Source organism: Camelina sativa, chromosome 19, assembly GCF_000633955.1.
Source record: "Camelina sativa cultivar DH55 chromosome 19, Cs, whole genome shotgun sequence".
In the NCBI taxonomy this organism is placed as follows: domain Eukaryota; kingdom Viridiplantae; phylum Streptophyta; class Magnoliopsida; order Brassicales; family Brassicaceae; genus Camelina; species Camelina sativa.
Window position 1 is genome coordinate 9,377,467 of NC_025703.1, and position 13,442 is coordinate 9,390,908.

The 13,442-nt window shown below is 36.0% G+C and overlaps 3 protein-coding genes across 4 annotated transcripts; all 3 read left to right on the plus strand.

The window, feature by feature from the left end:
• LOC104765712 (carbon catabolite repressor protein 4 homolog 3) lies at positions 34-3,300 on the plus strand. Of its 2 annotated transcripts, XM_019240669.1 has the most exons (13): positions 34-439; positions 575-744; positions 841-906; positions 1,090-1,142; positions 1,234-1,315; positions 1,411-1,497; positions 1,855-1,947; positions 2,169-2,201; positions 2,289-2,401; positions 2,514-2,613; positions 2,715-2,803; positions 2,906-2,990; positions 3,077-3,300. In XM_019240669.1, the coding sequence occupies exons 1-13, from the start codon at positions 376-378 to the stop codon at positions 3,134-3,136; spliced, it is 1,095 nt and encodes a 364-aa protein (XP_019096214.1). In that variant the 5' UTR covers positions 34-375; the 3' UTR covers positions 3,137-3,300. The 2 variants fall into 2 exon arrangements, with proteins under 2 accessions (XP_019096214.1, XP_019096215.1); XM_019240670.1 differs by lacking the exon at positions 34-439 and having other exon boundaries at positions 579-744; positions 848-906.
• On the plus strand, positions 3,444-4,045 carry LOC104765713. Its single transcript, XM_019240671.1, has 2 exons — positions 3,444-3,650; positions 3,730-4,045. Exons 1-2 carry the CDS (start codon positions 3,543-3,545, stop codon positions 3,823-3,825), a joined length of 204 nt encoding a protein of 67 aa, XP_019096216.1. The 5' UTR covers positions 3,444-3,542; the 3' UTR covers positions 3,826-4,045.
• LOC104765714 (histone deacetylase 15-like) lies at positions 8,983-13,117 on the plus strand. Its single transcript, XM_010489475.2, has 18 exons — positions 8,983-9,089; positions 9,330-9,498; positions 9,593-9,775; positions 9,887-9,989; positions 10,088-10,152; positions 10,301-10,376; positions 10,478-10,542; positions 10,661-10,716; positions 10,888-11,011; positions 11,116-11,241; positions 11,358-11,408; positions 11,522-11,590; positions 11,806-11,914; positions 12,064-12,143; positions 12,248-12,330; positions 12,412-12,457; positions 12,523-12,697; positions 12,778-13,117. The coding sequence occupies exons 2-18, from the start codon at positions 9,364-9,366 to the stop codon at positions 12,891-12,893; spliced, it is 1,662 nt and encodes a 553-aa protein (XP_010487777.1). The 5' UTR covers positions 8,983-9,089; positions 9,330-9,363; the 3' UTR covers positions 12,894-13,117.

Genomic DNA, 13,442 nt, shown 5'->3' on the forward strand with positions numbered 1-13,442 from the left:
AAAAAATAGAGATTTTATCCGTATGGGCGCCAAGCGGTGTGTGTGGTTTTAGAGATTTCTCTTCCAAAATTTCTGAATTTGTTAGTCTGAAACCAAATCGAAATGCGTTGTGTGAATTGCGTCGGTTGTTCTTCTTCTTGGTCACGGCCAAGCACAGCTTATAACCGTGTCTCTTACGGTGGTCACCTTTCATCTGGATTCTATCGATGTCCTTTATCTTTCCGTTCCTCTTGCGATGCAAACAAATACAACTTGGTCGTGTCTTGCTCCTCCACATCTGGACCGTCCGATTCGAATCCCGAACCATCTTCAAATCGACGATCTTACAGCCGTAGATGGCACAACCCTCTTCCCCGTCGTTGACATCCCGATCAAATGCCGTCTTCTCGGATTGTTCGTGATTGGATCGATTCAGATAGTACAACTCCACTTTCCCAAGGTAGCATACTATATATTCTACCATGAATTGTGCACCAAGCTTTGTGGAAGAACTATTTAGGGGTTTAGTTTTGTATAGGTTTGAGTTTCTTCTATTGCGGATGCCTTTTGTTCTTACTAGTAGTGTGTTCTGTAGATTCAGAGAGATTCACTGTAGTGTCATACAACATACTGGGAGATAGAAACGCATCACATCACAAAGATTTGTACACCAATGTGTCTTTCCCTTACCTTAAATGGGGCTACCGCAAAAGGTTGATATGCGAGGAACTCATTCGTCTCAATCCAGACATTATCTGTATGCAGGTGATGAACTTTTCCTTGTTCTTTCTCTGACTCGATTCCTGAGGTTGAGTGTTAAGAGAGAGTTATGTTGATTTTTTGTTTGTGGATCCTTTGTAGGAAGTAGACAAGTATTTTGATCTTTTTAGAATGATGGAGAAAGCTGGATATGCTGGCTCCTACAAGGTTGATGTATTTCCTTTGCTCAATGAATTTTTTTTTCTGCGGTTTATAAAAAAAAATGAATGAAAAGCATGACGTATATAAAACATTGTTGGTTGGTTTTATTTATACATTTCGTTCTGAAGCCTCAGCTAAAAGTTGTAGTTTACATAGAAGGACTACAAAATATAAGCTTTGCAATGGCAGCGGCGAACTGGAGATAACATCGATGGGTGCGCAATGTTTTGGAAGGCCGACAGGTATAGTAGTCCTTATTGCTTGACTCTATTTGTATTAGTGTGAAGAAAAAACGACACAATTAGGCGTTTTTTTTCTTTTTTTTTTGACAAGGTTTCGAGTTCTGGAGAGGGAAAACATTGAGTTTAGCCAGTTTGGTATGTGCGATAATGTTGCACAGCTTGCAGTTCTTGAGGTAGCAATTCTTTTGAATGTTTAATGAACTTTTTTTCATGTATATGCTTAGGTGATTTCCTTTCTTGATCCAATTTTCTTGGTGGTTCCTGTCAGCTGCGGAAATCTAAGTCAAGAAAGATACTGCTGGGAAACATTCACGTGCTTTATAATCCAAATAAAGGAGATGTGAAGCTGGGTCAGGTAAGCCTCGACATTTCAAATTGTATATATATCCTCTACACGAGCATTTGACAGTCATGAAAGTTTACAAAATGTTGTTCTGGCCCTTTTGGCTTTAAGTCTCATCAGTTCTATTTATCGGATTCATGTTTTTACCTGTTTCGTTTCATTGTTTTATGTTAAACTAGTGAAAATGTACTGAATCTCAGTCAAGAGATGCTCACTAGCATGTCTCCTCCATATATCTTAAAAACATGCCTGAGTGACTAGTATTTTTCATGAAATGTTTCACTAGTGTTTGTCCAAATGCGCATGAATACGTACTGAATTCATAGCTTAGTTCCTGATTTGTTCATATGGCTTGTTCTTGACTGATAGATCCGATCACTCTGCTCAAAGGCTCACTTGCTCTCTAATAAATGGGGTGACATTCCCATTGTTCTAGGTGGGGATTTCAATAGCACTCCCCAGGTACATATTATTTCAAAAGAACTCATCCACTTTGGTATTTGATATAATTTTAGAAAGGCTTGATTTATTCATTAATCATAAGATGAGTTTATACATGATGAGATTTCCTTATGTGATAGAACCGTATCACATATCAATATTTTAAATATATATTCTAATATATCCTAATAGTATTGTGTATATGCTTATCTCAATATTTGATTTTATCCAATCACGTGCAGAGTCCATTGTACAGCTTTTTGGCAACCTCTGAGGTATGCCCATTTACTGTCTTACTTCAGTCAAACTACACATCTGTCCGCTTGTAGTTTCTTAAACCGGATTATGTTTCTATCTTACAGCTAAATATCATGGAACATGACAAAAAAGAGCTGTCTGGCCAGAAAAATTGTCGACCAACCCAAGCTCTTGAGACTGGAAGCAAACCTAGTAATACAATAACTTTCAAAAGCAGGTTAAGATTATTCTTCTGAAGATTTTGATTAGCTCTACACTCTACAGTTAATGGTTGTCTAGTGACTGCCTGGTGAAATAGCCATTGTGCTCACCTATTGTTGAATTTGTAGCTCTTGGACCAACGAAGAGATCCGTGTCGCGACCGGGCAAGAGAATTCTTACTGGGCTGTACATCCACTTAAACTCAATAGTTCATACGCCTCAGTTATGGTAACAAACAAAGCTTTATTGTCTATATATATGACAATAACTACTAGCTAGTGAAATTATCAGTCTTAAATATGATAATGCTTTCATGGTACACACAACAGGGCTCAGCTAATGATACCAGGGACTCTGTTGGTGAACCTCTAGCAACCTCGTATCACTCGAAATTTCTCGGAACGGTTGATTATCTCTGGTAAAACATTTTACATTATACAAAAACGTGAAAGTGACTAATTTAACAGGTTGGTTGATGAAACTAACTAGTAGTTGTAAACATACGTGTGTTCTGGTTTAGGTACTCTGATGGTCTTGTACCTGCAAGAGTTCTTGATACTTTTCCCATTGACGTTCTCTGCAAAACCAGAGGCCTTCCTTGTAAAGTATGTTTTATTATCTACAGGTTTAAGTTTGTGGCTACACTTAAATGCTTAATGAATTAAAATCTTCGACGTCTTTGGTTTTGCAGGAACTAGGAAGCGATCACTTGGCACTTGTTTCCGAATTTTTTTTTGAACCGAACGGTTGACAGCATCTAAAGCCAGCTTAGTTTTGCTCATGGTTTACAAATGTTTTTGTTTGTGTTAATTACCCGAATTATGTGGTACGAATACGATACCAAACCGACTTCTCCGTATAGAATTGAAATTGGGACAATCATAATCAAATAATCAATAGTCAGCTTTTTAAATCCGGTCACTATGTATTAAACCGACTTTTTTTTTATACGTAATTGAAAGTGAGATAACCAGAATTTGTTCCAGTTTACTGTGATTTCTGGAAGTAAACCGAACCGGAGATAAGCTATGTTTTAATTGAACCAGTCGGTACGATTGTCATTTGGTTCCGGTAAATGGAAACGAGATCTCAAAACTCAAAAGCTTCTGGAGATTGTGTAAGAAGAATTGGAATCGAAAGAAGAAGAAAGCGAAGATATGGCGTTGAGCTCGTTGACATGGGGTTACGCACGGATCATAGCTGGAACACTTGTCGGCGGGGCTCTAGGATTCTACGTAATGCATCGCATCGAAGTTAGCTACAAGGTTAGTTTCTTCGTCTTCGTCTTCTCTCTGAAGAAAGCGTTTGTGGTCGACCTTTAAGACTGTTGGGCTTATAACGCAGATGAAGATGGAGGAAGCGTTGAAGCAATACGAGAAGGAAAAGCTGAAGAGACAAGAAGAAGAGAATCTTAGTCTGATCAATGAAGAATCCGTTTAGTCTTTTTTAGTTATTTATTTGAGTTGCGTGGGAGCATGCCTTCAAAGTGTTCGATGAAATGCCCAACATCTGTTTTATGCTCTTTTCTTCTTTTTTCGGTTTGGTTTGGTCTGGCATTACATGAAAATGTTTCAGTTGACTTTTGTCTGAAAACTAAGTACCATGATATGTAGTATTTTCTTTGTTTCTTAAAGAACCAACTAAATAAGTTCTTAGTACACATCAAAGTAGTTGTTGCATCCAATATTACAAATCCTTAATCAATTATGCTTCTTTGTTTTTTTTAAAGAATCCTTTAATGAACAAGTATGTATAATATATATCATGAGGGTTGATGTATTATCTTTAGAACATTTGATTTTGAAATGGTAGGATGAGCTGAAATTTAGAGAGTTCAATAGTAGTAAAAAAAAGTTGGGCTATTGGGATCGTTCAGAAGTTTTTGGTTTCCCAACTAATTGAAAAGTTCAATTCTGATCTTACCCACCATGGACCTACTGGTTGCATGTTACTTGGACTAATTCCTCTCGGATCTTTCAGGCGGGCCTCTCTATCCCGTAATGCGATGGCACCAACCTCACTCAGAGTCAGAGAAAGGTCACATTGTATTTTCAAAACATTAAAAAGAAGAAAAAAAAAAATTCATGAGTAGAAGTTGTGATATCATAATACAAGTTGAGCTATTTACGTAATATTAAAAAGTGACATGTTAATCTATCAACTAACTTGGTTAAATATGCTATGTATAGTGATATTATTCTTCTTTGTCACACGTAAAATTAGAAAAATGCGAGGTACATGTACATGGGTGATGGGTTTATTATATAAAGCCAGTAAGTTGGCAAGAAGAAAACAAAACTAGCCAATGAAGGGATGTGCCCTACATATATAACTATTTCGTGGATATCCAAAAATTAAGGTTGTAAATCGGGTGGTTTTAAAGAAATAAAGGTTGTAATGAGTGCAACAGCCAACAAGCAAGAGATGTCTTGTCTTCGTGAACTTCACGTGCATGGTGCATCCCCTCCCCATTGCTCTTTCGTTAAGATCGTTATTAAGTTTGATTACTTTCTCAATTATAACGACGAAAGATGTGATGGATTCGACCTTTCACTTCCTTACGTTTGAAAATAATATAAATCTCCCATGTGATTTTCCCCTTTTAATGGAAAATGATATATACCACTAAAGTGGATTCTCTTTTTTTTTTTTTTTGTTGCTACAACTTTAGATTGTTGAATTTTATAGTTCAACAAATTTCAGAATCTGGATCTATAACGTCCACAGATATCTAAGACGAAAAGTTTATGTTGAGAACTTGGGATTACAAAACGTAAATAATACTTCGTCAAACATGAGATTTCTTAACATAAAAGTTTCTAATTAACATTAAAACAATATCCTATAAAATATTTGGTGTTAAATAATTATTTATATTGGTAAAACTTTAACTCTTCTACACTCCGTGACAATTTAATTGTACTACGACGTAGATTACAATTACACGATTAGAAAATGGCACTTTTGTTTGGTCCCAACCGATATCTATTTTTAGAAGTTTGTGAGGTTCTGCAATTTTGTAAGTCTCTTAACTCAGAATTATTCGGTTTTGTCGTCTTATCTGAAAGATTGATAATCTTTGTCAAAGTTCTATTTCTTTTTCTTCTTTTTATTTTAATCATATATAGTTATGAATTCAATTAATATACGTTTCAAAGCTAGAATCACTAAAGTTTAAAATAAAAGATGGAATCACTAATCTTTCGCATAAATAAAGAAGAAGAACAGCCAAACCACGATTATGTACCATGATTAATTATGTATGTTTGTTTAGACTAAGTGGTGGTAGTTGCTAGTCAAACCACAAAGCAAAGAGAAATAAAGAAGAACTGAAGAAAGCAAACCTTGCACGCCAAAATAGTAAGAAACAAGATTTGAAAACTAGCTTGAAATCACACTTCTATTTGAAAGAGAAATACGTGCGTCGGATATTCCACAAACGGTCATGTGTAATGTATGGCAATTTCTTTTAGCCAGAATGCCAAGCATAGTACTCCAAAAATAGGAAAACGCACAATAAGAAACTACTAATTAATAATATTCGCGGAAAGAAAGTAAATAACACAAAACTACGTTATTCTTAATTTGTTGACAAAGAAAAGCTACCATTACTCAATTTTTCTTTTTTCATTTTTTTCTGTTGGGGCCAAATACTACGATATTTTATACGAGAAGTACATACATACACATATGTGGTTCGACAAAAAAAACAAAAGCTTATGATTATGAATATTATGTTTGAGGTCTCTGATGATTCACTTGAAATGAGCTGTCCATATTGTAAGGAAGACATGACTAGACCTTAATTCGTGATGGATATCAATTATTAGATGACTAGAGATTTAAATGCAAAATATCATCATATGGGTCTCGTCAGTAGGGTGTGTACGGTTTTCTTTTAAAAAGTATGCTAGTCTAATACGTTTTCACAGTTTTTTGTTTTTTGTTTTTGGGTCAACCTCTTATAGAAATAATATATATAGTCAAATGCTACTTCTCTCGTCGTGTGAATATCAGGTCGAAAGTTCCGAATGGAGTTCAATGATTGATAATTTAGTTCTTTATCGTAAAACTAGAGAAACGGAGTGTAAATTTGTGTTTGTTAATAACATATGCATTATGTGAGATTGAAACCCAGCTGTTACATAATGATACTAACACAAACTAGTAGCTAGACAATATAATCTTGTCAATCTTAATTTATTTATTGGTATGATTGCATGATAGCTCTTTGGACTCGTGCATTTCTCTAAAGGAAAGACGTTTGTTTCATTTTTATTGCTTTAGTGAAATTTCATAACCATGCAAAAGGTTTCAAACGTTTATTTCAAAACAAACTCTAAATCGGAGAATCCCTTTAAATAGTTTATTTAATTATTTAGCAGTTAACCACAAAGTAAGTTTGCATGCATGTCCAATTTAAATTTCGAAGACATTTAGATCAAATATGGACGGTCCGCAAAATCTTATGTCTTATGTCGTTTCTAACATAATCCAATAATGGAACTGAATAAATCAATTTCTACCGATGATGAATCTTTGAACTGAAAGGAGACAAGAAAAGAATACATCAAATATTTTCAACCATAATGGGAAGCTAGTCGGTCACACTTCACAAGTGGCCTTTGTTTTTGGGTTGTTTCGTTGAAGGGTCCCGAATCAATGGTGGGGAATACTTTCTACTTATCTCTTTCTCTCTCCAACTCCAATATATATATAAATGATGAACCTTCATTTCCTTTTAAACACCACACAATCATCACCCTGAAGCCCCCATATATATATATATATAATATACTCACATTAGACAATTAATGAGGGAGAAGTCAAAGGAGGAGGCAGTGAAGCATTGGGAGAAGAAGAACAAGCCTTCTTCACCAAAAGGAGTTGGAGAGTTTCTGAAAAAGAAGAAAGGGAAGTTCTATATTATTGGGAAATGTATTACTATCTTCTTCGTTCGCACAAGTGATCATCAGCACACACATATTTGTATACATAATTATGTTATCATGTATATAATTGATGATGATAGAGGTATAAAAAGGAAAGAGCTCATATATATATACGACTTTACCTTTTCGGTATCTCTCATTTTATGCGGGTGTGTTGTTGTCGTCGTTAAAATTATACTACATATATTCATATCACTCTTCTCTGTGAAACTCATTTATATATAGAACATGCAACAGCAATATATACTATATATCTCCCATGGTTGTAGAATTTATATTAATGTATCAACTTTTTTCTAGAGACAAAGACAAAGAGGATGCCTTTTTGAGTACTATGGAGATTGTAGATTACTAACATGCAGACAAAAATTGTTTTTTTTTTTTTTTGTCACCTGATAGAACCAAGAGAAGTAATCGTTTGAACAAAGTAGAAGTAAAAATAAACAACAAAACAATTAAAACACTTAAAAGCGCCTCGCCCTTCACTTGATGATGAAGCCAAGATGCCCGAGAGGTAAGACTGGAAATGACCGTATCTTGTAAGGGCCTGACTGGTTCAAACGCTACGGTTGTGGTTGCGGTTGCAAGCGTTATTAAACGTTTTGAATGACTGGTTTAGCGGTTTAAAATTGGTGCGTTTGCGGGAGGTTTACGACTGGTTGACCAGCGGGTGCAATAGCGATTGGAACATAATAAATATGATATATAATATATAAATGTTTAAAAACACAAAATTTTACTTGATTTATAATTTTAATTTATTAAAAAATACTAAAATAATTATTCAAAAAACAAATAAATTTCATATTGAAATACTTATTCCTTTATGCATTTGGCTTTTCACCAAAAATTTAATCAAGTAATTTGATAAATGACAAAACATATGCTTTAGATCGTAGATCTTTTCTCTTTTCTCTTAGGTCGTGGGTTAGTAGTTGCATCGGTAGGAATGGTTAAGTGAGAGTTGAGAAGAGTCACTGGTGATTTGTTTTAATATTTTTCACAAATAATCTATTTTTAAAAAATTTCTGATAAAATATTATTTATTTAGATTTTTTTGAACTTATGTGCGATGTATCATTAATTTTACATCAAGTTTTCCGGGTTATTGTTAATTGGAATATTATTTTCTTCTAATTGTTTATTTTATAATCTCTGTAATCGTATTCGTACTTCATTTTCTCCCATCCTTAATGAGTAAAATGGTTAGATAGAAGATATAAACAAAAGAATTTCATTATCATTGATTTCTTTTAAGTTTTTTATATATAAAAAAAATTCCAACCGCAACCGCACACGCTTACGGGAAGCAGCTTTTGGAATTCAGTGGTTTGAAGCGGTGGGAAACGATTAGGAGCGATTGAGAACGTTTTATGTGATTGGTTCCAATCGCTAGCAACCGCTACCACCCGCAAACACAGCATTTATAGGAGATAGCGGGAGAACCAGTCTAACACCTAAGTTTAACACTCTTCAATCGCCATTGCTACTTTATTTGCGGTTTAGAAGAATATAGGGAAAGGAAATAAATAAAATATATTGGACTCAAATTTATTAATGGGCTTATATTCTTATTGGGTCTTTGTCGTCTCGTATAATAATGAACATAGAGAGCTCGTCGGGCCCAAATAATCTCTTACAGTTTTCAAGTCTGAACGTCGTCGTCTCTCTCTTCTCTTCTCCGTTGTGTTTCTTACCGTCACGCTCCTCTAAAGGCGACGGACGCAGCCCTTTCGCCGGGAGTTTCTTCAGGTATAATATTTTGCTTCCGCCGTTTAAATTTTTATTCGGTTTTGTTTCCATAGAGAAAAAAGCAATTCCTTAGTTTTGGATCGGCGAATCGATTTACATATACACAAAAAAAGGTTAGGTTCTTGAGTAAAGCTGTTTGTTGTATCCGTGTGTAGAGTTCCTTACACTTGCCTCTGTTTTTTGGTTTTTAAATTTCTCCAATTGAGGTTTTTTTTTTTCTTTGTTTCTATTTTGGCTCAGGGGAGATTTGTTTTCAGCTGGTTAGGGTATAACGATGGTTTTAGAAACTCTAGAGAGTTCATGTGAGGGTTCAAAGAGAAGACATGTGAACGGTGGTGATGTTGCTCTTCCTTGTTCAGGCGATGAGTTTAGCAATGGAGACATAGGTGCTGCTCCTGAAGTTCCAGCCGTAAGCTAAAAACCATGGGGTTTCATATTAATGCATATTGCCACAGGTGTTTCTGCTCTTGTTGTGACATCGGTCATTGTTGTGTCTTACGCAGAAACGAGCTAGGGTTTCAAGGGAAATGACTTTTGAAGATATTTACGGTGCGGATACATTACTGAATGATGATGATGAGGATGATGATAGTGACTGGGAACCCGTGCAGACGCCCGTCGAGTTTGTTAACTGGTGTTGTGTCAATTGCACTATGGCCAACCCTGGTGATATGGTCCACTGTTTTGTACGTTTTCGTTTACTTTTTTTTTGCTTTACTGCTACTTTTTGTTATCTCCTACGTGTCTGCACAATGTGCATTTTGTTATGCATCTGTAAAGTTGATTCCTTGATGTAGATTTGTGCTGAGCACAAGGAATCTGGCATCCTGAAGCATGGATGTTTTGTGTCTCCGTTTTTTAAAGATACTGGTCTCATTGAAGTTGAAGAGGAATATGGAGGTAGGAGTTACTAGCTTTGCATCTTCCCCTAGACATATTGCCTTTTCAGTTTTTAAGTAACGGTAAGCATGTCCACTTCTCTTTTAATTTGATCTTAGGAAGCTCATCTGCAACCAGCTCGACAGCTGTTGGGTTCGACGAGAGAATGTTGCTACACTCAGAAGTATGATCCTGTTACCGTTTATGTGTTATGTGTTATGTTTTCCTGAGAAACCTCTAGTGTCTGTTGCCATCTCTATGTCATTATCTCAGAAGCTTTTCTTCGTGCAAGTTTTTCCATTTTAATATGTACTGATGGCATGCTTGAAAAGTTTAAAGTGAAGGCACATCCACATCCAGAGAGACCTGATCGTCTTCGAGCTATAGCTGCTAGTCTTGCCACAGCTGGTATGTTTCGTTTACTGTCATGAGAATATTAATATGTTTCATTTTACAATATCACACTGTTGAGAGTAATTTTGGCACTCACCAGATTTGAAAATTTGCAGGTGTTTTTCCTGGAAGATGCTTACCTATTAATGCAAGAGAAATCACGAAACAAGAACTCCAGATGGTGAGCTGCTACATAACTTTCTTTGACATTTCTAATGTTTTGTTCATCGCAGGGGATCCCTTCACTGCAGTATTTTTGCAAATAATTCGCTAACTGGTTTATGTTTGTCAATTTTGAGGTCCACACTTCAGAGCATGTTGATGCTGTTGATACTACAAGCCAGCTTCTCTATAGGTTTGAGTTTTAAACCATTTGTTACTTTTTAGTGTTCACTGTTCATATCCTTGCTTGTTTACCTGACTATTCAAACTTGAATCGTAATTTCCTTTGCGTTAAGCTGCCCCATATTTATCTCTTTTTGTTCGTAAATCGTAATCCCATTTTTCTTTTACCACTGTCTGGCAGCTACTTCACCTCTGACACATATGCTAATGAGTATTCAGCACGTGCTGCTAGACTTGCAGCAGGTTTGTGCGCTGATTTAGCTACAGAAATATTCAGTGGCCGTGTAAAAAATGGTTTCGCTTTGGTATGTCTAATTCACCATAATTTTTGAATTTAGAGATGCACAGTTGCTTGAAATTGAAAAACTACACCATTTAGTCTCAAAAAAAAATACTCTGATTGAATCAGGTTAGACCTCCCGGTCATCATGCTGGTATCAGGCATGCTATGGGGTTTTGCCTTCACAATAATGCAGCCGTTGCTGCATTAGTAGCACAAGCAGCAGGGGCAAAGAAGGTGCTAATTGTGGACTGGGTAATATTACTGATAACTCAATGCTGGGTGGTTTTGTAGATATTCGAACTTCTTTAATTCGTTGTACTCGACATTGTGTGGTTTGCCTCACATCAATGATTTATCTACCTTTGCAGGATGTCCATCATGGAAATGGAACCCAAGAGATATTCGAACAAAACAAATCTGTAAGTTGTCTAATCTTATGGATGGATGCGCATCGATTTTGGAGTATCGGATGCAGTAAATTATTATTGGGAATTGACATATCTTGCACTTATGATCGGTAACCGTTGTATAGGTATTGTACATATCCTTGCACAGACATGAGGGAGGAAACTTCTATCCCGGTACTGGAGCTGCTGATGAGGTACCTATGCTCTTCTGTCGTACATTGTCTCATCCAAAATTCATTAGTAGATGTAGCTGTTGGTTTATATATATGCATATACCTTATTTCTATATGGTGTGCATTATCTCTGAGATTTTGGGATTTTCTTTTAACTTTCTGCTCTGTTTCCGAAGTATTTTGAATTTTCTCTGTGCAGCAGAGGAATATTTTCTAATATTTATTATGGGGTGTAGGTTGGTACAAATGGTGGGGAAGGTTATTGTGTAAATGTTCCCTGGAGTTGCGGTGGAGTTGGTGATAACGACTATATCTTTGCTTTTCAGCATGTGGTTCTTCCCATAGGTACAGAGTCGTTCTACTTTTCCACTTTTAAGTTTGTTCAACTCTATCTGAATTTGTTGATAAACGTTTTGGCTTAAATGAACCCAATACTTTAGGCTCACTATTGAATCTGCGTTCAGTCTAATTTTAACTGGAACCTTCCCTTGTAGCTTCTGCATTTTCTCCAGATTTTGTCATCATCTCAGCGGGGTTTGATGCAGCTAGAGGAGATCCATTAGGATGCTGTGATGTAAGCTTCATATTCGAGGGCTGTAATTTACAACTTCTGAAATCGGTGTATTGTTTTGTGGATTTCAACAAAGAATGTTCTGATCTACTCTTGTTTTTTAACAGGTGACTCCGGCTGGCTATTCTCGAATGACACAGATGTTGGGTGATCTATGCGGTGGGAAAATGCTAGTTATTCTCGAGGGCGGGTATGTGTTTTGCCTTTTTTGAAAAGCCTCTTATTTTTTAAGGGCAGATTTTGAATAGTCTCTTGTTTTTGTTAAATGCAGTTACAATCTTCGCTCCATATCTTCTTCTGCTACAGCAGTGATCAAGGTTAGTCTCTATTTCAAACTTGATATCCTTTAAATCTGCATTCTGATCTGGCTTAATCTATAAAGGTGCTTCTGGGTGAAAATCCGGAGATCAACCTGCCCATCGCTACCACACCTTCAAAAGCTGGCCTACAAACTGTTTTTGATGTGATGAATATTCAAATGAAGTTCTGGCCATCACTTGCTATCAGCTACTCCAAATTACTCTCAGAGTTGGAAGCACGTCTGATCGAAAACAAAAGTGAGTGATGATCCTTCCCGAAATAAACTATTTCCTTCGTCATTGCACTTTCTCCTAATCGAATCTTACTGGTTTTACAGAAAATCAGATAAAAAGGAAGCTTGTTCGGGTTCCCACATGGTGGAAATGGGGACGGAAGAAGCTTTTGTACAAGTTTCTCTCAGCTCGTACATATTCAAGATCAAAAAGATTTTAGAAAGCATTTTTCTACTCGTAGCAACTGTATTCTAACTTGAACTTTTGATACCTCGCGAATACTGTTTAATCGTAGGTCACACTATTTATCTCTTCATTGTTCCTTATTCATTTGCGTTTTAAGTATTCGTTGAAACGTTATTTCATCTTTGTAAACAATGTGATCTCATTTGAGAGCCATTTCATCTCTTCTTTTTTTTTTGGACATCAAAACAAAACCAGGCATTTCTGTTACCATGTTTTAATGTTAACGCATCACATGATTGGCAAAACAAATAATTCAAATAAATTATATAACAAATACAAAAATAATATGAAATAATTTTCTAGTTTATTTCAAAACACAGATTAATAAAATAAAAATAAGTCTCAACTTAGGACAAACATAAAATCCCAATAACAAAATCAGAAAAACCACAAGTAGCTTATACACACCATAGTTGCGGTAGGTGAGTCGGTGGAAACCCGGTTCATACCAACGCCGGTTGCTCCAGAGACAATGAGGAAAACACCGTGAGGCACCCTAGCTGTCCACCTCTAGTTGAATTCG

Bases quoted from the DNA above. Each gene is read 5' to 3' on its own strand.
- LOC104765712 (XM_019240669.1), top strand. From the start codon at position 376: ATGCCGTCTTCTCGGATTGTTCGTGATTGGATCGATTCAGATAGTACA. The intron at 1,948-2,168 runs GTACATATTATT...AATCACGTGCAG, and splicing joins ATTTCAATAGCACTCCCCAG to AGTCCATTGTACAGCTTTTT. The intron at 2,202-2,288 runs GTATGCCCATTT...TCTATCTTACAG, and splicing joins GCTTTTTGGCAACCTCTGAG to CTAAATATCATGGAACATGA.
- LOC104765714 (XM_010489475.2), top strand. From the start codon at position 9,364: ATGGTTTTAGAAACTCTAGAGAGTTCATGTGAGGGTTCAAAGAGAAGA. The intron at 10,377-10,477 runs GTATGTTTCGTT...GAAAATTTGCAG, and splicing joins TGCTAGTCTTGCCACAGCTG to GTGTTTTTCCTGGAAGATGC. The intron at 11,012-11,115 runs GTATGTCTAATT...TGATTGAATCAG, and splicing joins TAAAAAATGGTTTCGCTTTG to GTTAGACCTCCCGGTCATCA.
- LOC104765713 (XM_019240671.1), top strand. From the start codon at position 3,543: ATGGCGTTGAGCTCGTTGACATGGGGTTACGCACGGATCATAGCTGGA. The intron at 3,651-3,729 runs GTTAGTTTCTTC...CTTATAACGCAG, and splicing joins GCATCGAAGTTAGCTACAAG to ATGAAGATGGAGGAAGCGTT.